The 23,022-nt window shown below is 39.9% G+C and overlaps 1 protein-coding gene across 11 annotated transcripts in view; it reads left to right on the forward strand.

Moving 5' to 3' along the window:
- Positions 1–23,022, forward strand: part of GHR (growth hormone receptor) — a 227,464-nt gene that overhangs the window by 144,054 nt on the left and 60,388 nt on the right. For all 11 annotated transcript variants that reach the window (XM_045565745.1, XM_045565741.1, XM_045565744.1 and 8 more), the window contains one exon: positions 18,829–18,894. In XM_045565745.1, coding sequence (XP_045421701.1) covers positions 18,829–18,894 — 66 coding nt within the window. The remainder of the gene's footprint in view (positions 1–18,828; positions 18,895–23,022) is intronic.

Here is a 23,022-nt window from a genome sequence, read left to right on the forward strand (position 1 = left end):
AGAAATCTTTGAAAGTGGATTGAGGTATTAGTTATTTTCAATACTCAGAATTCTTAGGAGAAAACTATCAGTAAGATCTAACTAACATTAAACTTCTGCTAGTCTCACATTTATACGTGATCTGTGCCTCTGTTATTGTTACCACACTGAAATGGCTCTTCTCCCTTTTGTCTTTCCAAATCTCAGCCCCTTCTACACCCAAATTAAGTTCCTTCTCTTCCATGCAGTCTTCCTGACTAGTCCTGTTTAGCCCGTCTTCTACCATCGTTTGTAATACATACTACCAAGACATTTAGCTACTGATTATGTTGCCTTGTTATTTTGCTCTTATTTTCAATGCATCAATTCTTTTCTTCCTGATTAGATTATAAACTCTCTCAGAATAAGGATAACAGAGTCTTTTTATAGGTACATCTTTCCCTCTGGCTCACTCCAATGATTAAACCAACTGTCCAGTCTCTCCCCTGAAGGAGTTTGTCCACTCATTGAGTATCCCAACTTTTAAGCTCCCATCCAAGGGACTGGATCCTAAATCACCTGGCTCTGAGAGCTGATGGGGCTTGGCATTCATGAGTCCCCCAGGACCACAGAGAGCAAAGAGATGCTTTTAAACAGATATGAGAGTACTACTACCAGCTAATTCCCCTAGCTCTGTACAGAGTGATGAGGCAAAAACACCCAGCTCCCTGTTTCTCCCCTCTAAGTCCTTGAGACTCTCCTTGTATTGCAAACTTGCCAGCCTCTTTACCCAGTACGTGTACTCTACTCTTAGAAGAAGAAACAAAGCTAAGCGGCTCCTTAGCTCATGATACAGTGTTTTCTGATCTCTCTAGCAGCCAGCTAGTGGCTGACGAGGTGAAATCGTATTTCTCAAGATGTTGTGATTCTGGGGATGCATGGTTTAGCTGCTGTGTTACCCATGTTTTCTGAGATGCAGACCTGACCCCTCTGAGGGAGAAAAGAAAGGATGGAAGGAATGAGAAAAGGGAGAGAGAGCAGAAGGGAATAAAGGGAAAAGGCAGAGAGGAGGGAAAGTCTTAGCAGTGCAGGGCCAAGAAAGTTTTGGAAAGGCTCATGGGGAGTCTTCAAACCAAAGTTGCTTAAAGGAGTAATCCCCAGTCTCCCAGGAATGGGCCTGCCTTAGTGTCCTTGTCATGCTAAGTCACTGTCTGGGTGGATTTCAGAGCACAACAGCTAAGGGCATATGCCAGTTACACTCTCTGCCATAGGAGATCGGAGAGATGCATTTTCATCTACCACCATTTGCCCCTAAACCCTTCCTGGAGTGATAGGTTGTGCTGGCAGAATTTGGAGATATTGTCATATCTTCCAGATGAAGAAATTCATTGATGAAGTCCCTTCATTAACTATTAGAATCATTTTTCTATATCTTGACTATAATGTAATTTCACCTCTCAAGGAATTTTCAAAGCTTTCTCCTTGCCTTTAGATATGTGATCTTATACCTCAGGTTTTCTGTGACAGTCCTGTTAGAGATAGTCTCGCTGGCCCATGAATACAATGTGTCTAAATTTAGGGTTGAAAAAATATGGTTATTTCATATAAATTTTAAAAGCCCAAATTTCCTTAACCTGGAGTTCAGAGTACCCCATAATCTAGTCCCAACTCCTCTCTCTATCCTTAATTACCACTTCACTTTACCCTATATTTCAACTTATTTTAAATATTTGGTCTTTGCATATAACTCTTGCTTATCCACCACTGCCTCTTTGTTCATACTGTTCTCTTGAACTAAGATGCATTAGTCAACAGACATTTACTCTGCCCTCCGTATAGGCCAAGCCCTGTGCTTAGAACTGAACATATGTTAGGGAACAAAGTACACATGGTTTCTGTCCTCTTACAATTTTGAATCCAGTAAAGGAGCGATAGACAGTAAACAAGGCAATGGACAAGGTCATGCTTATAAATCATGTAAGAGTCTCAAATGTAAAAGAACAGGGTTTCCTGACCAAGAATTAGAGATTAGAGGAAGGTTCTATTTTAGATAGAGTGGTGAAGGAAGAAATAGCATTTCAGCCTGGAACTTGAATGATGAAGGGAATGTATTAATGATTACATAAGAGCTTAAGTTCTGCAGATACCAGTTCCATCTTCAAGATATTGCCATGATCATCACAAAATCTTTTCTGACTCCTCCTTCATCAGACTCTTGACCATTTTTATTTTTAGCCTTTTGTTATCTACATCTCGTATATCACATGAAGTATTGTAGGTCACACTATATTTATGTGTTTGTGTCCTGTCAGACTATAAGATTTTGGAAGATTAGTTCCATATCTGATTTATGTGTTTTTCTTTTATCAGACTGTAAGATTTTGGAAGGTTAGACCCATGTCTGATTTATGTGTTTTTCTTTTGTCAGACTATAAGATTTTGGAAGGTTAGATCCATGTCTAATTTATCTCTGTATCTGGCATAATATTTAGGATAACACTGTCTGGGCACATCCAACAAATTCTTGTTGAATGAATGAACGGTGCTCTACTAGTTGCAAGTTTGCCCTTTCTGACATTTGTCTGAATTATAGAAGGAAATGAAGACTACAAAATAGTTGAAAAATACCATTTACATAGCTAGAGAGTTCTGAACTTCAACAAGAAGTAAGTCAGGATCATCTCTGTTGAGGGAATGAGCTGTACATTTGTTCAGGATAGGATTTTGTAAGTTTCTCATTTATTTGAAAATCCATTATTGTATACATCAACAAGTTTTAGGAAGAAAACAGGGCCAAATAGTAAATGTTACTATTTTGAATTTGCTGTTCAGTAGGTAGTTACCTACTGACTTCTAGAATTGAACTTTTGTTTCAACATACCAAACTATTAATAGCATGCAACCTCACATGACAAATAGGTAGCCCCTTGGCTTACAGATTGACTTATAGCAATATAGACATTGATTTTTACAGTTTGTATAATTATTTGTCATTTCTTTCTCTTAGTATTATGTTCTCAGAAACAAAGAGTATAAACAAAGGGAAAGAACATGATGTATTTTTGATAGGCTAAAATCTTCATTTCAATGTTTATTTGAAGCAACACTTTTACTTAAAATGGGCCTTTCCCTTCTTATTCTGCACCTTCCAGGAGAGATTTCCATGTGACTCCAAGGCCTTCACCCTCACAAATGGTGGTGTCTTCTGCCCCTGGTCAGAAGTTCTCAGCCTACCAGCATGCAGAGTACCCCCTAAGTCTCTCCTACTATCTGCATAAATTTGGGATCTAGACCTCCTGCAAATCAAGCCTCACTTACAAACTGCAGGGAATAATTTCCAAATTGCTCTTCCAAAGGAAAAATTATCTTCTTTTATAAGTATTTCATATAGAGCTGTTTCAAATTTAAAATACATGCATAATATTATATCTGACTATGCCCTCTTGACATCTGTCTTCCTCTAACACCTACCTAGCCACTCTAGTCAGTCTCCAGGGACCACTTCAAGTTTCACTTTATATGTGTAGCCTTTCCAGGCTGTTCCAACTTTTAACAATCCCAACTACATCACTGACCTAGTTTGTAACTCAGTGGACAAGGTTTTGGGAAGGCCCTCTTGTAAGACTTTGTTATTCTAAGTCATCCCTGCTATTGTTGCTTCACAGTTTATGTGTTGCTGTCTGGCCTCTCCAGTTAAGCTGTAATCTACCTGGGGTTTTGTCTTATACTTTTAATTCTCACAACCCTTGCCTCTTATATTGCTTTATCTATGTTTGATGACTGATTGGACACATAATGGCCACTAGATAAATGTTCTTAAGAAATGGACAAACCAAGTATTTTCCCTGGTAGTGCTCTATACAAGGCATCCCTATATAGTTTAGAGAGCATCATTTCAAAAACAGGAAAAATCACTTGTAGATTATGTTTCAGGGATTTGACTTTGACATTATCTTGAAGACATAAATGAGCCTTAAAAACAGCTATTTGAAAATAGATAAAAGTGGGAATGAATGTGTGAATGAATGAGTGAATGATATGCCTAAATGCCATAACATGTGAAGTGATACAAAATGTTAACCTAATCTATTTTTCTTCTCTGATTAATCCCCACTGGGGATGGGGAGTGAGGAAGAACTGGCGTGTTTGTAGTGGGCAAATATGCCTGAGCTTGGCCTATTAGAGTTAGGAACGTTAGGAGAAAGGATTATCTGGTTGGAAAATAATCTAGAATTGCAAAGTGCAAATGAGTGAGTCAAGTGTAAATTTTATAGACCAAATAGAATTTTTGCAAGTCTAATGACTTTTGAAAACTACTTGTACCCTGGCTAAAGGGACATTTTCTTGCTGTCTGTAATAAGCAGTCTGTAAGCTGTGTTTGGGATCTGGACCAAATGCTTGCCTTTTATTTCTCAAATTACGGTTTAGCAATCCTAGCTCAGAAGTTTGTCCATACACAATTTAGTAAAATTAGCAGCATAAATTTAGAATCAGAGCATAACTAGGCTTCATTCCCTCCAGAAGTAAAATGTGAACTTTATTCCCATTGGAAGTCTATTTATTTCTTAATCCCAGATGTTGTGACAGTTTTCATCCAAATGTTACAGAACAGAAAGAAGCCCCCTTTTAAAGCCTAATGTTCATTACTCATCTGGAAGGTTTTTCAGGGTCCATAAGAAATGCTAGGATTATGCTTTTGTGTTTGAGAAGTAGAAAAGAAAAAAGGGAGGAAAACCACCTAGAGATGTGCTTCTCAAACTTTAAGGTATACATTAATTAACTGGGAAACTCGCAGATTCTGATTCTGAAGGTCTGGGGTGGGGCCTGAGAATTTTGCATTTCTAACAAGCTTCCAGGTGATACTGCTGCTGCTGGCCCACAGACCATACTACTTTGAGTAGCAAGCTCTATAGGACCTAGAGAGCATTTTTTGCATGGAGCACAAATTACTGCTCTACTCTAAATTACAATTCCAAGGAAATAATCACCAAAAAAAAAAAACTGCCTTTCAACACATCTGAGTCATTTAGTATGAATGGAAGGTGAACATTAGTCATTTAACATTTCAAATGGACAGGAATATTTATTGATGCATGGATTTGTGTTTTGTTTCTGCCAAGTCTTTTCATTCTCTTGGCTCCATGGTGTTTGCAAGTCTGGAAAAGGACTTTTCTTTCAAAATTTGTTTACAAACAGTAGGAAAGAGGTGAGCATCTTTGGAGTTACGGAAAGTTGAGACCCAAGGAGAAGGAAAGAGAAAGTTTGAAGATTTTTAAAATCTTTATCTCTGTGTAAGATCTCCAGAGACCCTCCCTTGGCCCAAGATAGGAAATGGTGCCATAGTTATGGCTGAAATTGAGTATCCCACCAACCTGGTAAGAGTTGGGGAGGTTGAAAGTCAGACTGATATCAATTTTAGAGAAATACAATAATATGACATTTTTTGCACCCTGGTGACATACAGAAAACTCATACCTGCTTCACATGAAATTTAAACATGGGCACTTTACAAGGGTATGCCTTTAAAGTTTTAATGATTCACAGCAAAAAAAAAAAAAAAAAGCTGAAGAGAAAATAATGATTTTTTTGCCCACCTTTACTAGTGACTTTATACTTTCATGTTTTCTTGTTACTAATTGCAGAAGCTCTGTTTTCATGTTAGTAATTACAGAAACTTTCAGAAGTGTGCCACTCTTGAGCATCAACTAGTTCTAAACATTTTAGCCCTTAGGAGCCTCTGGTGGCATCTGGTCTCTTAGGTTTGCTCCCCGACTGCACTGTGAGCTCCAAGCCCAAGGATCTTTTCAACTACTTTTCCTTAGTCCTAACCTAGCAAAGAGCTAGGCATTTAGAAATGCTCACTATAAATGTGTTGACTGAAATGATTATATAGAATCAGCTTGTCATCACAATATTTTTCATTACCAAGAAATGGATTATTTAAGACATTTTCAAACAGTGTGGATATATCATCTACTTACTTTTATACATGCCTAGTTTATGAATAGTAAGTAGATAGTGTGGTTAAGCTTAGGAAACAGAAGAGTACCCTCAAAGGCTATACTCTAATAGTAGGAATTTGAAAAATAAACATATACTTAGTGGATTTTAATTAAAGAAAATTTTGCGACTATAAATTTTAATGTTTCTAAAATATGTTTGCCAATCTATTATAAGAAAATGTCCACAGAAGGAAAACAATATAAATTTATCTCTGAGAAGTTTTAGATAGATTCTAATTATTGGAAATAAGTATTACACATAGTCTTCATTCTAATGTGACTTCTAGAACTTCTTTGGAAATGGCAGTGTCCTCTAGCACTGTTGTGCTGCTTGTTTATAGCACGCACTTGGCTCACGTTTTCCTGTTTGGAGAGTTCATATTAATGGTAGTACCTGGGTATAAATAGTTTTCATTCCATCTTCCTCCTCACCAATCTTTTTTTTTAAGAAAAATTACTGATGGGAAACTTTAGTGCCCAGTTCAAGGGAGGAGGGTTAAAATGTCAGAAACTGTCAGGAGGGAGCCTACTGCCAGGGAAGGTTTTTTGTGAAGGAAGGCTGTTCTCCAAGGAGTCGGAGATTTTGCTTGGGAGAAAGGGATGGAATCTTCGAGCAGAAGAGAATAAGGAGCAAAAGGTTAAGGACAGAAGAGAGGACACAGGTGGATGATGGCAAGGGTACTGTCTTGTCTGAGGCATGTATCTTTATTAGCAAGTGGTAGGAAAGAAGTCGGAGAGGTAAAACAGTGCCTTCTGAAGGAACACTTTGAAGGAAGAATTTGGACTTACTCCAGCAAGTGCAAGTCCATTTGCATCCATAAGCAGAAGTGTGACAGAATGAAATGGTATTTTAGGAAGAGTAATCCAGCATGAGTACAAAGAATGGACTGGAATCTGCTCACAGGGCAAAGATAACAGAAGGCTTTGGAGTAAGTCATGGGTGAGCACATGAAGCTCCTTGAGGGAAGCATTGAGTGGGAAAGAGGAAGGGATGAGTCTAAGAAACACTGAAGGCAAAGAAAGAGCGAATTGTATGTTCTGACAACTAGTATGGAAAGGAGGAATCATAGACAGTTCAAAAATTCTGAGAGTCCAAGAAAACAATGATGATGCTAATGCTAGGAACAGGGAAAAGACATTAACTATTTTTAGATTGCCATCTCTTTGTATTCAAAGATTCTGCTTGTTTTAACAGCCTTTTATGCCCAGATGAGCAAATTAGCAACCACTCATTGGTGCTAATTTTAAGGAATTATTACAGGGTCTCCAGAAAAGTGTTGAAAGGTGCATCCTTAGAATGCATAGCCTACAGCTTTGAAGTCTATTGTAGATAAGCTAACAAGCAGAAAATAGGGAAGGGCCCCATTATTACAGGGCTAAGGGCTTCATTCATGTATTTACCCATTCAACAAATATTTATGAATGCTTACCTTATACCGGATTCTTGCTTTTTCAGGCCTTATATTCTAGTGAGGAAAAGATAGGAAAATGACATAAATACAAATAAATGATAAAAGAGCTCAAAATAAGGATAAATCACAACTGTGGAGAAAATAAAACAAGGTGATAGCCTGGAAGTGACTGAGTTGCTTCTTTCAGATTTTTTGATCAGACAAAGTATCTCTGGGAAGCCACCATTTAAGCTGAGGCTTAAGCCAATCACACAGAGATCATTCAGGTATTAGGAGTAGCAAGAGCTGAGGCTGCATGAGTTTGAGACGTTAAGGGCTGGGGCATAATGATAAAAAGATATTGGCACAAGAGGTAAGAGAGTTAAGTAAACAGGGGCCACTCTTGGAGTGCATCAATACAGGAACAAGTGACAGGAAGCATAATCAAACTGACTTAAATGATAAGAAAACTAAGTCATTCATGTAATGAGAAAACCAGAGATGGAACAGGCTTTCCGACTGACTAAATCCAGTGGCTCCAAATTCACTTCCCAAAAGTTTTCTTGTCTTTGCCCTCTTAGGTATATCAGCTTCATTTTTAGGGTTGAGGTGAAATAGATGAAGCAGGGAGAATACTTCATCCTTTAGGGTTTTTGAAATTATTTTTAATTTTCTAGATGCCCCCAGCAAGATTTCCCATGGGCCACATCCTCTTTCTTGAACTAATCTCTTCGGGGTACTCTCTCCATCCAGCTCTTAGAGTTGGACATTGGGTCAGCTGCTCTTGGGGGAGAAAGGGGCCACTGAACAAAATGAAGATTCTCTTATGAAGGAGGAAGGGGAAAAGGCAATTTGGGTAGGCAGTCAGTCATGTTTACTACATGGGAGATCGTGGTGGCCACGATAAGGAGTTTGGACTTTAGTCTGAATACATGGGAAGCACGAGAGAATTTTAGACAGTAAACTTTTAGACATGATCTTGTTTATGCTTTAAAAAGGTTTAATATTTCGGTAGTTAGTTTAAGGAAGACAAAAGTAGAAGTGAAAAGACCAGTTAGGGGGCTATTTAATAGTCCAGGCAAAAGGTGCTGGCAGTTTGGGCTATAATAATAGCAGAAGGGGATGGAGACAAGTGAATGGTCATTCCCTTAAATCGAAACTAAGCAATTCAAATATTCCAATATAGGACAAGGGGCTAATAGTAGACAAGACTCATTTGGGATCTAAATGTTCAAACATATTAGTTTGGTTGCTCTTCAATTGCACTAGCTACTGCTAGGAAGTTCATTTATATATTTATACATATACACACACACATACACACACATATGTCCATATGTATATCTCACTGGCTACATATTCTAAACTTGGTTTATATACAGTCTCAGATCTTCCTTTGCCTCATCTACCGAAAGGTGTCTTTGTCAGATTTTTTAACTTACATCCACCAGAAAGTAGAGCAAGGCAGAAGTTGTGTGGGAGTCCTGTCCTCCCCATCCCCCGCTCACCTCCCGGCCTCAGCACAATAAAAACTCTGTTCAGAACTTGGCTAGCTGCTGCTTTTCCCACATTCGATCAGGGAATGCTTAAAGCCATACAGTGTCCATGTCCTGCCAAAAAGCCTATGGGCAGGGCTCCCCTCCGGGCTAACACAAAGACACACTGTGCAAAGCATCTATGGCCAGAGCAGTGGCCATGTATGGGTAATCAATAAGGCTTTTGACTTTTTTCTGTATATCGTCATTACGTTAAACACAATGCAAGCAAGGAAACAAAACTTATATTCTAGACTTTAAGGCTTTGCCTGCCCTATAGCTAAGAAGAAATGTAGCTACTTTTCAATTTAAACATATTCCTTCCAGAAGAAATGTCATAAAACGTGTTTTTTTTTTTCATGCCTGGCATAATTTTCCACTTTAAATGATGTTGTGTGATTTGACTGACCTTTTTGACTCAATTTTAATTGTTCCTTTTGAAAACACCAACTAAAGTTAGGTTTACATTTAAGGTTTGTCACTCATATAGGATGCTTCACATTGGAGCCAAGAACTACATAAAACACAACAAAAAGGGCAAATTTAAAAAAAGTAAACATCAGGTACCTTACTGCCAAGGGACATGTCTATGGTGAATAAATATGTCTTATCCATCTTGATTCAGTTTTTTGTAGAGCTTCCATTTTCTACTGTAAAATAGTTTTTGGAACTGGTTCCATGCTGGCCACAAAGCAGAGTTTCAACAATTCCTTTCTGAAATTGGCCTTCATAAAATGAATCTAAAATATTTGAGTCAAGCATTTGAGGGGAGATGCATCAAAATTTTCTGTTTTACCGCATACAAATGTGACAAATATATCTGTCAAATGTATGCACCTTTCCACTAAGACTCTTTGTGAACTAATGATAGATAAATAATATCTGATAGATATTAATTTAAAAGCTAGGTCATTGGAACAAAAGATCAGATAGTCATCCTGTTACACACATTAATTGAGGGCCTACTATGTGTACAGTTGTAAAGAATAAAATGTGGTTCCTACTTTCAGTGAACTTTTAATTTAATTGAGGGGGCATGAACATAAATACCTAAAAAGTAAATAATGTAAGATACAGCATGAGATATAAGTAACTATCAGATGAATGAGTGCCATTTTAATAAATACCATTAATTCATAGATGATCATAATTAGAAGCACTTATTCTGTGCCAGGCATTCTGCTAAGCACTTTATATACATTATTTAATTTTTAAAATTACTATCCCCACTCTATAGAGGGGAATTTCCTCTGATCTTCTCCACATTCTGGAGAGAGCAAGGAAAATGATACAAGGTAAATAAAGACCTAACATCAGAAATGTGCCAGATGGTGAGCAGATGCATTGGTTTGGGGCTAAGGATTCATTTAGGGGAATAAAGAGAAATGAACCCAAGGGCCTGTGTTAGTCTGTTCACCACCATATCCCAATGTCTAGCATAGTGCCTGTACATAATAGGTGCTCAATAAATATGCCTTGAACAAACAAATAGCCCTCTAGTCTGTGTCTATGACCCAGACCAAATACCATGGGATAAAGGTAATTAATGAATTAAAACCACACACCACATAGCCTCAGGACCCTGACCCAATACTTCCCAATTCCCAACAATTACAGTAAAGTATGGAAGTGGAACAGAGATACTGTGATGGGTCAGGTCTGGCAGCAATAGCAGCTCCAATTCATTGGCTCTATTTTACACAATCTGACGTGGTGAGCAGTCCATAGTTCCTTCCTCTGGCTGCAAGGCCCTACAAGTTTGGCCCTCTCTGGTACCTCTGCAACCTCAAATTCTTCTACTTTCCCTCACTCCCTCTGCTCCTGACACACAGTCCTCCTTGCTACTTCTTAAACCCATCTGAGCATCTGAGGGCCTGTATTCTGTTTACTTTTTTTTTTTTTTTTGAGACAGAGTCTCCTCCAGGGCCCCAGGTAGAGTGCAGTGGTGTCATCACAGCTCACTACAACCTCAAACTCCTGGGCTCAAGTGATCCTCCTGTCTCAGCCTCCTAAGTAGCTGGGACTACAGTTTGTGCACTACAATGCCTGGATAATTCTTTTCCATTTTTGGTAGAGATGGTGTCTTGCTCTTGCTCAGACTGGTCTCGAACTCCTGACCTCAAGTGATCCTCCTGCTTCTCAGAGTGCTAGGATTACAGACGTGAGCCACCACACCGGCCTAGGGCCTGTATTTTTGATTCCTTTTGTCTGGAATGTTCTCCCACAAATTATCTGTGTAGTTCATCACCACACTGCTTTCAGGTCTATACTAGCCACTTTCCCCACACCTTACTACTCTACCCTGCTACTTGGCATTATATTACAATATCGATTTGTTTATCTGCTTACACAGACACACACCAGAACATGGGTCCAGGATGGCTGAATTCCATGTACTGTCTTCACCATTATATCCCCAGCAAGTAGCATGGTGCCTGGCACATTATAGTGCTCACACGAAACAATTCTAACTCAGGGTTACTTTCTCTAGCTCTGAAATACCTACTTCCTAAGGCACCTGGAATTGGTTCAAGAAATGTTGGATGGAAATTGATGAGTGGAGCCTGGAAATAAGAGGCAGAGTGGCAGGAGCCCAGACCAACCTGTTTTTGAAAGATACCTTTGCCCAGAGATGGAAAACACACATTCAAACCTCTGCCAAAGTATATTCTTTCTTAGGACTCCCCTGACATGCTGTGCTGCTGAAATGCCACCTAGTCTGAACAAGAAGATCCATGAATTTGCCAAAATAACCAACTCCTGGGACTTAAGAGTCACTATCACCAGTCTCAGCCTAGTAAATAAGCAACAAATGCCACATATCTCAGTATCAAAAGACCAGCTTGCTGCTATGTGCGAGGCCAGGCAAATGCATCCATCCAGGTGACAGAGGGAGTAGAGGAAATTAAACAACCTTATTTTCATTATTTCTTTCCCTCACCAAACACTAGCAAGGGACTACATACCATGAAATATGCTGACTTTGCCTCAAATTCCAGTGTCCATGGTCCCATACTTGTTGTAGGATCTGAAGATACACTTTAGAATCTTCTCTTTGCAAATTGAGACTTCAGAGACACCAATTAACTGGTAAATTTAAAATAACAATACAAGTCATAATGCCTCACTACTTTTCTTGAAAGGGAGATATTCAGTAATTTTACAACTAGGTATTGAGCACTCACTATATTTAAGGAACTGTCTAATGCCATGGTGGATTGAAAGGAGAATGAGGCATAATCTTTGCCTTCAAACTTGAAGTTATCATTCTTTGGACAAGTTAGATAACTAAGGTACTAGACAGGGAATAATAAGTGCTATAGTCCAGATATTGTTTTAAAAAGTGTTGTGGAAGCCCAAGGAATGAAGAGGTGTATTCCAAATGGGAGAAATAAAAATTGCTTCATGAAAGAGAAGACACCCAAACTGACCTTGCAAGGTAGGTAGAATTTTCAAACGATCAGATGCTAGACAGCCTTTATCTGTAGCATTTGCCAGTGTTTATGGTGTAAATATTCCCACCATGGCTGATTTCAAGCTAGTGATGTGATGCCACTGAACACAGGCCTCCAGCACTTCATCTACGAGTCACCATCTGAGCTTTAATTTGGTTTTAATTTGATTTAATTACATTAAATCCAGACTGATTTGTCTGTTGTTTTTAATGAGTGAATTCCCAGGTCCTAAAAGCATGTAAGACAGCATTATAAAGGAAGAAACCCTCTGTCCTTCTCCTCACACCTCAGTCTGACCTTCTAATATTCTCTTGTCTGTCCTTCCCATCTCAGCCAGATGCTCCTGACTGGCCTACCCAGGATTGATCTTGGCCTAGTGCCAACCTGTGATTCTCTTTGTTCCTTTTAGCATTGCTGTGATTAATCTGGGCTCCTTGTGTCATGTGGCAGAGAGGACTCTCTCGCTGGTCATGGCCTGGTGTTGATCCCCCTGCTGTTCTCCGTGATGAAAAGCAGCTCTGGGTGGCCAGCTGGGCAGGATGTTTCACAGCTGTCACAGCAGTAGGAAGGGAAAGCTGGAACTGCAGGGAAGTTCTGCAGAAGGAAGATGCAGGCCAGCTGAGACCCAGCATTCATATGAAGCATTCCTCTGAGTACTCTTCGTAAAAACACCACCTCCTGTGTGCTCTCCAAAAGGCACTGCACCTCTACCTGGCCCTGTCATGCAAAGGGCTACATTTGAAAAGCCAGGCACTAGTATCCATCTGTAATTGCAAGCAGATGTCTCGGTACATGTGTCAGCTTGTGTCTGAAGGATGTCTGTAAAAAACTCAACCAAGCAGGGCACTGATGGACAAGAAAGGAATATAAGAAGCTTGAAGTTATTAGGAAACTTCCATATTTGTCCCTGTAAACCAGAAAAGAGACCTGTGAGAAAAGAAGGTCTTTATGATCTCTCATTCCACATTAATTCTTGTTACCTCAAGGTCCAGCTACTCTCAAAATATATTTACAGCAGATTATGGCTCGCGCAGATTTATTTAAGCATGTGCTTCTTTTCATGACACTGGTTTCTCTTCCAAATTCATTATATTTTGACTGTAAAGCAGGCTTTTTAGCATTAAAAAGTGTTTGAAGCACTATTTCGGGGATCCTTTTTCTCTTTGTTTAAATTCTCTGTCTCACATAATATGCTGTATGATTTACCGTTCAAGTATAAAAGAAACTCACTCCCTTGTGGAGATGTGGGGAGGTAATATTGTCTATTGGAAAGGCTCAGAGATTTCCTGTTCAGATTATAGTCTTCTTTAGAGCTGCCAAGAGTTATATCGTGTATAAGATAATATACTTTAGTTCAGGAGAAACTATGGATGGGAATACAATTAATTCAATGAGCCACAAAAGAAAGGAAATTCCAGCTTAGAACTGTCCCTGCACTTGGGCCCACTGGACTTTGTGAGCTAGAAGACAGAGGTAGCCTGAGGACCCGCTGGGTGATACCACCCAGTGATGACAGAAGGAGGAGGCCTGGCTGCAAGGGCAGCCTTGAGAATTGACCCATGAAGGATATTTCTGCCCAAAGCCTCAGCTTTGCAGAATATCTGCAACATTTCAAAAACTCAATCAGTACGTGCTTTATCAAGTGCCTCCTACTGAGAACCAGCTGTGAGTACATATCAGGGAAGTCCTAGAAGTGGAGCCCTGCAGAAGATACAGTGACTCTGACCAGAGCAAGGAAGTATAGTGAAGAGTTTCCCATCTTGTCTTCTTGCTGTAAGAATCACCTGGCAGGGAGGAGGGTGGGATGACAAGATTCCCAGAACCTTGCCGACGTGCACATTGGCCAGGGCCCTAGAGTTTAAGACTCTGTAGATCTGGGTCAGGGTCTTGGACTCTGTACATTTAATAAATGCTGCAAAGATCTTAATGATCAGGCAAGTTTGGGAAACAGGCGGGGTGGGGTCAGAATCTGGCTCCAGTTCAATTTGGGCTTTACCATGTGATTGCTGGGTAGCCTCAGACAAGTTACTTACCTTCTCTGGGCCTCAGATCCCTCATCCATAAAATATAATAATAACTCACTTCAGAGAGTTGTTGTGAGAGTAAAGTGGGAAAACCCATAAAATGTGCTTAGCCCATTCGGAGGCAGCAGGACGGTCTGGGGCACAGCACCAGTGCCGCCAGGCCATGAGCTTGAGTTTGAGCCATATTGCAAGGGCAGATCGGAGAAAGATAAGGACTTCAAACTAAATACTCTCTGGTGATGGGAATTGAAGGACAGGAAGACAAAGATGGGTCTGGAAAGAGCTTTAGAGGTTGAGATCTGAGCAGGGAAAATTTCTGGAGTGTGGTCGAGGATAAATAGACTTCAAAAAGACAGGAAAAGCAAACTTGAGATTTCCGAGGGGAGACACCATTTTCTGAGAATAAACTATTTTATTTGATTTCCTTTTAATCCAAATGCCAAAGTTTAAAGCATTTTTAATTCATCTTCATCTGCCTCATTTATTTAGCAGACTTTATTATTCTACTATAGTATACCCGTGCTCATACTAGAGTTTACAGAGATGAAAGCAGCAATACCCTCACTGTGTACCATTGGGCTCAGGCAAATAAAGGATTACAGCAAGGAAGAGTCTGAGCGGTACCCTGGGCTGCTGGGTGGAGAGCAATTGTGCACCCTGAGGGAGAGAGCAAAGCCTCTCAGAGGAAGTCTTGAAATAAAGATTCTATGACAGTTACAACACTGTCATTATCATTATCATAATCCTAAGCTAACAGTGATAACAATGGCTAACATTACCCAATGCTTACTTTGTGCAGATGCCGTGAGTAGCCCTTTGCACCAATTGTCTCTTGTCGTTGGATAGGGTGGTTGCTGCATACAGTGCCACGTTTCACTTCCTTGTGTTTGTACTGTCTATTCAGGGTTGGTTTGTTTTTATTTTCTTTGTTTGTTTTTTTGAGACAGAGTCTGGCTCTGTTGCCCGGGCTAGAATGCAGTGGCATCAACCTAGCTCACAGCAACCTCAAACTCCTGAGCTCAAGTGATCCTCCTGCCTCAGCCTCCTGACTGCCACTGCGCCCGGCTAATTTTTTTTCTATTTTTAGTATAGACGGGGTCTTGCTCCTGCTCAGACTGGTCTCGAACTCCTGAGCTCAGGCGATCCTCCTGCCTCGGCCTCCCAGAGTGCTAGGATTACAGGCATGAGCCACAGCGCCCGGCCTCAGGGTTGGTTGTAATGCCATTGCTGCACAACTGGTGAATTACGATACTTGCCAGAACATTGATTCTCCCATTCTTGCTCCTTTAATAATACAGTAGAGACAAAAGTAAATTCCCGTCCCTTACTCCACTGATACCACATCACCAGAGTCCCTTAGAGAAAGTACCTGCTATCTACATACAGCCTGCACAGGGAAGACCTGAATAGTGGTGGTCTTAAAGTGGTTTATGACAACGTCCTAGTCTTTATACGTGAAAAGCCCTAAGAACACAAAGTCTAATGTAAAAGTGTTGTTAAATTCTCCATGGGAAAAGATGTGCTCCTGCAGTCAAGGTAGTGACTAACAATGACAATAAAATAACAATGATATTTACTAATCACTATATTATAGACTAAATTATTCACACATACTGATTTAAACCTTTTATGTGTAGACGCTATTACCATTCCCATTTGCCAGACAGAGAAACCGAGGTCTAGATACATGCTTCAGTTGGGAAGTTGAGTACAAAATTGGGTTAAGTAGGGAGAATTAGATTACAGTTCTAATTTTGGCAAACCCACTATAAGAAGCTCCACCTCAGAGCATGACAAATCAGTAGTTCCCCAGTGTTTACAGAATCAAATTTAAGTTCTTTGGCAAGATTGTCCCCAATATGTACCTACTTGTTCCCCAACACGACACATCCCCTGCTCAGGTGTGCCCCATGCACTCCCAGCGGATCACAGATCTTTCCGTACCCAGGCTGTGTCTTACCTCTGTGCTTTTCAGCAGTCGTTCCCTTGGCCTCCAATGCACTTTCCCTTCCTCTTCATTACCTCTTGGTCCCAAATTTAGCGTCTGTGTTAAGGAGTCACCTTCCCCAGGAAGCTTGTCCAGACTTGTTAAGGGCCCCACCATCGTCCCTCCAGAGGTCGACCACTTACTTCCTGCCTAGAAGAGTGTGGGCTCACTGAGGCCAGGGGCTGCAGCTAGTTCATTTTTAACCCCAGCATTTAAAAGCCCTATAGAAGTATTTATTGATTTGTTGGTAATAGTTAACAAAAGGGATCCCTGCAGAGCCTGAGACCACAGTTTGTGATGGTTTCATTAATTTTTGTTGTGATTCAGCGTTGTGATTCATTGCTTATTGTCTTCCTTTGTTTTTCCCTTACTGCTTAGCACTGCTAGACATTAGGTACATGGCTCTGACAGGAATTAAGATTGATGACTGAGCGTGACACCTCCATTTGCTAAGACACCACAGTTTTGTTCCTCATGCTTTACTTTTGTAATCAGCACCCGCTCGGCACTGACATAAATCTGTGGTCTTTCCATGAGGTTGCCATTTGTTCCTTTTATGTCTTGATTCATCAGATATTGTTGAGAGTGTTAGCTGACTAAGGCTTTTTGCTTTGTGAAAATGTCACCAAATGTACCATGAAGGGGAGGGCACCAGATGTCTGTTTGCAAAGAGAGCAACATCCCGGTTGTGACTGGAGGCCAGAGCTTCCCAAACATTTCCGGCCCTGAGGTTTGGCTGTACACTCTTCTTGGGGTCTCATAACTGACATCCACATTCCATTTCAGCCATGATTCTGGAAGAATTTGTCAACTTTACTGCTGATCTGAGGCCTGGAAACCGTTGTTTGTTAGTTTTCTCAGATTCAAGCTGAAAATTGAGACAAACTTGCTGGATAATTTTGACCAAAATAACACGTTTGTGTGCTATCTCATGATTAACTTATTTTTAAACAACTTTATTGAGGTATGATTGACATATTAAAGAGCTGTACATAGTTAATCTATACAACTTCATGAGTTTGGAGATACATATACGTCTGTAAAATCATCACCACAATCTTGCCATAAACCTCTTACCACCCTGAAGAGTTTCCTTCCACTCTCTTTATTTATTATTATTTTAAACTTAATTTTCCTCTTCCTTTTAGCTATCAGAACTTTCTCAAGTAGTGCATAGTTGTCAGTGGAACAAGTCATTCACAGTTGGAAGTTTTATAAACTTTCTGAACTTTGATCAAAAGTCTTATTTTAGTGCTCAGCTTAGATCAAGAGGTAATAGGTGAGTGTTCTCTGATTTGTAGCAAGGACCAGTGAAGGTGGTGGGATTGTTCAAGGTAAGAATGGTACTAATAGAAACTTAGGGTATCAAGGCAGCAAGTGTACTTGAGGGGAATGTTATAAAATGCAGTTTTGCTTTCTGGTAACCTTAAAATCAACGTGTAATACATTACAAATTCTAGGAAAATGTTTGCTTTTTGTCATAATTCTTCATTGCATATGGGAGTAAATGATCTACAGATGAAGATAACAGTAAAAATTTAGAGACAGAATAAAAAGAAACAGACCATATAATTTAAAATATTGTGTGACTGTTCAAAATATTGATTCACCAAAGCACCCAGCCAATAGACAACTCATTAGCATACAAGAAGACACTGCTGTGGAGATATCAAGGGTTTTAGGAATTTATCAGGAAACAGGGACAAGACCAAATATATATATCACAATATCACAAGTAGCTTCACTGGCTTTGGTTTGTTGTGGGCCTGGACCACACTGACCCTCTAAGAAAAACCCAGAGATAATATAATCTGATGTGGGGAATCCTGGAGAAACACCCTTCTCCACCAAGCCCAGATAATAGTTGCATACTTTTTGTAGCTGAGATGCTTGCAAAGCAACCCAGTGTAATAGTTAAAGGTGGACTGGCAACTACATTGATTATTTTCCATTCTTTCCTAGTTTTAATGCAACCTGCTACTAGTGTCAGTCAAATTACAGCTGCTTTTATAAGAGATGAATTTTTGCCCATCGTACATCATAAAGTTCTGTGTCTCTCTTGTCCAGTTTTCACTTCCCCTCATTCCTTCCCCACTCCCAGGATAGCTCACATGTTTGTTTCTAAAAATATACTTTTTTAACTGAACTGTTTTTCATACTATTTTTAAAGAAGAATTTATAGTCCTCCTTGTTTTCACAAGTAAGACTCAAGTTTGTACTCAAAATGACAAAGGAAGACATTTTTTGTTTTTAAATTGTTCCCTACTGAGTCTAGGCTTGAGACCAGACGTGACTAAGACTAGGTTTTCATTTGCTCTGATTTTTATGAGTTCTTTTTAGAACATAGGTGAAATTTCAATTCAAAATAGGGGGATTATTGTGAGAGGGAAGGTCATACTTAATCATTTGAAAATGATGCCATAACAGTGTCGTTCTGACAGGGATGACTGATGGTTTCCTTTTCTTTCTGTTCCAGCCACAACAGCTCTCCTTGGCAGAGAATCCCAGAGTCTGCAAAGAGTTAATCCAGCCCTAGGGACAAGTAAGAATTTCAGTCCTTTTGCTTCCTTCATCGATATTTTCCATGTATAATTAAGCTACTGTCGTTTCTATATTTTATTTTGGATATTGGTAACTGGAAGAGTGACTGAATAAAAATTTTATAGGCAAGAAAAACATATTTTTTCAGGATTTATTTTTCAACTTCTCTGCAAGACTGTTTCTTTCTCTTTTGCTTATGCTTGGAGATCAAGCAAGGCCAATTTAATGAAGGAGGTAAAAAAGAGTAAATGATTTATCATGGATCAACAATTATGTATTGAATTTAAGAAAATATCCTCTTTTTACAAATTCTATTTTAAATTATTATTGTTATTTTGAAGTATTTATCTAGTGATTCCATTGGTAAAAGGTTAAACTTGTCTCTCCCACCAAATTGCCTTATGCTTCAAAATTCTGCCTTTGTGGAAGCTATCTCTCCTTTTTAAAATGACTTTACACATCCGCCTCTGGTCCTTTGACAATCTCCTCTTTACCCACAAGACTGAAATCAAACATGAGCTCTGTGGGGTAGCTTCTGCAAATTCTCTAGGCCCGAATAGTTTTTCTGCCTTCCGTGTTTTCATGAAACATTGTCTGTCACTCCATGATAGCATTTACCTCCTGACATTTTAGTATGTGTTAGCGCTGAGCATAGAGCTCACTGGATTGTGTGGGTTGCATGAATTAATTAATTATATTGAGCTTTAAGGCAAAGCCCACATTTATTCTTCTTCTAAATCCCTCACATCACCAGAAAAATCCTGATCACATAGTAGGTGTCTGTTTAATTAAATTCTAGGTGCCTGTTTAATTAAATTCTAGGTATGGATTTTTTTTTCATCAGTAGAAGTATGTGTTAGAGTCCGCATTATGCAATAAAGGAAGGAAGACAGTGGACCTAATTGAGTTTATTGCTATTTTTATTGGTAATTTAGGTGTCATGAAACCATAATTTGGATTTTATGACTAAATTGCAGAGTAGCCTTCTAATGTGAGATTTAAACATCATTTCCTCAGAGGTGGCCAAAAAGGAGAGTTGACACTGTTTTCAACAAATGTCATCCACTTGTCAGTTGTGCCGGACCACAAACCCTGTACAACTCTCCTGTTTGGGAAGAATCTGACATGTTAATCTGCTCCCTAATTATCACAAGGGTTGTAAAAGAGGTGGCTGTTTAGTTATGTTTGGGTTGTCCCAGCCAGTGTATTCCAAAGCCTTCCTTCACTCAACAGACAATGTGACCTATCCCGTTATTGCTTTCTGTAAGGAAATGAGAAGGAATCTATGAAGGATGTGTTACTAATGGTGCGTGCTTCATGTTGGAACCATCCTTCACAAGCAAACATAAAACGCTGCTCTCAGTTTTCCCCCAAAGTGGTACTGTGATTTCTTCAAGCCATTTCCTTTGTCAAATCACAGGGTCTGAGGAGCCTACACATTGTGCCTTGTTGAAATACAGCCTATAGGTATGGAGGAGGTGTTGAATGACTTCCTACCCGTCAATACCAGTCATTTGGCCTATGTTGCTTCCCTGTCTTTGCGACAAGTAACAAGACTAGCTCATTATCTATCATTCAAGGTGGTAAATCACGTTGACAATGACCTCCCCTATCCTTCCAGCTTCTCCTTATCAAAAGTCACCTGCTCTCTGTCCCAGAAACAGTTGGCTGTAGTATCCCATGTCAGTGGATGTGTCTGTATCGGTGGGCACCTGCCACAGTGCATGTGCTTGAACACGTGGCTGCCTTTATCATCACAAGTATCTCATCCAGACGTGACAGCCCCAAGTGCTCACATCACCTCACTGTGTCACTGTGTACACTGTGTCAACAGAAAGGAACCCAAACTCTGTAAAATAAAGAGGTTTATTCTGAGCTGAACATGTGTGACCGTGGCCCAGAGAGCCATGCCCAAGAAGCCTTGAGCAAGTGGTCCCATTGTGGTTGGGTTACAGTTTGGTTTTACACACTTTAGAGAGACAGGGATTACACGTAAAGTCACAAACTAATATATGGAAAGAGTACATTGGTTTGGCCAGAAAAGGCAGGACATCGCAAAGTGGGGCAGGGTAGGGGGTGGGCTTACAGGTTACAGGTGGTTTTAAAAATTCTTTGATTTGCAATTGGTTAAAGAAATGAAGATTTGTCTAAAGGCTTAGAATGTTTTAAGTTAAGATAAGAAACTTAAAAGGCTTGTTAATCAGAGACGAGCCACCTGACATATATTGAGACTCAAGAGATCTATGAAGTAAATTGATGACCTGCAGGTGTGGTTTAATCTGTGTTTTACGTTGGCCTTAGGCCTCTTAATGATTTTGTATCTTACTGTTACAAAGAATAATTCCAAAAAGCATAACTAGGTGTGTCTGACCTCCCTCCTCATGGCTGTCAACTCAGCTTTAAGGTTTTTCTGGCTTCCCTTGGCCAAGAGGGGGTCTGTTCACTTGGCTTGGGGGCTTAAGATTTTATTTCAGTTTACAATTGTCACTGTATCACAAATACACAACTCTCTGCTGAATACCCAACATTTGTCTCTGTACCTTAAGGGAGAAAAAGTATGATATTGTCCTAACATCAAGGAGCTCACATTACAGAGATAATTGTACATGAAAAGCTAGTGTTCAACATGTCCTGAGAACACACAATTATAATTTACACATTTCCCATGGGTACTTTACTGAATTCTCAGATTCAAAACAAAACCTCATGAAAGAAAAATAAAATAAAAACCCTCTCATGACAAGTTCTAGCCAGAACTGACTAAACAGAAATGAAATAAATGCCACCCCCCCTCTCCAGGCCACTTTTACTTTATACTTGGCCTATTGCGATAACCTTGTAGTAACTACCTCCCTCCTCTCTCCTGCCACCGCTGTCCCATCTCTCCTTCCTCAGATCCACCTTCCTCTGCCAATAATAATGTTCTCATGCTCTGAGTAACACTAAATATCCTTAGTTCTCTCTCCACCACCTAAATGTTAAACTGCAAACCCTTCCCAAGACACTGAAATCCCACCCCAGCTTTTAAGTCTGGACTAGGTACCATTTCCCAGGCTCGCTGTGTTTTCCCTCCTCTGGGATATTGCTCATGTCATCAAATCTTCCAGAACTAGCCTCCTTCCACCCCACCCTGCATTCTGTAAATGTAAATCCGGCTCATACATTAAGGTTCAGTCAAAACACTGATACCCCTGGCCTAAAGCAATTTCTCCCTTCTCTACGCTTGTCTATGGGAGAGGTCATGATATTTCATGACTTGTATATTTGTCTGCTAGGACTGCTACCACAAAGTACCACAGACTGGGTGTCGTAAACAACAGAAAGTTATTTGCTCAGGGTTCTAGAGCCTGGAAGTCTGAGATCAAGGGACTGGCAGTGTTGCTTTCTTCCGAAGCTTCTCTCCTTCGCTTGTAGATGGCCGTCTTCTCCCTGCATCTTCACATGGTCTCCCCTCTCTACCTGTCTGTATCCCAATCTCCTCTTCTCGTGAGGACCACGAGTCACATTGGATTAAGACTTACCCTAATGACTTCATTTTACTTAATGATGTCTTCCAAGATCCTTTCTCCAAATAAAGTCACCTTCTGAGGTACTGGGGATCAGGACTTCAGCATATAAATTTTGGGAAAGATACAGTTCAGCCCATAACACCGCTCTTTGTGGTTTTTTTTTTTCATTTCAGGATATTGTGGGGGTACCAACATTTTGGTTACATAAATTGCTTTTGTACTGTTTGAGTCAAAGTTATCAGTGTGCCCATCCCCCAGATAGTGCGCATTGTACCTGTTAGGACCATTCTTAAGGAATATATGACATGCTGCTTTGGAGTCTAATTATTTGCCTATATCTCTCATCACTGCATCTGGATTATGAACAGCTGTGTCTTATTCAGAGTTGCATATAATTCGCAGTACCTAATATGATACCTTGAGCATAGTAAATAATAAATTATATTGCAAATAAATGAATTAAATGAAAATATCCTTAACATCTCCCTGGTTGCCTATCCTTCTCCATACTTAGCAATTCCCACCAGCACCCTTTGTTGTCGTGGGCCTCTTGTCTGGCTGGGGCCCTTCATAGACGATCAGATTTCCCCACCTGTGTTGGTTACACATTATCACCTTAA

This window comes from Lemur catta, chromosome 12, assembly GCF_020740605.2.
Source record: "Lemur catta isolate mLemCat1 chromosome 12, mLemCat1.pri, whole genome shotgun sequence".
Taxonomy (NCBI): Eukaryota; Metazoa; Chordata; class Mammalia; order Primates; family Lemuridae; genus Lemur; species Lemur catta.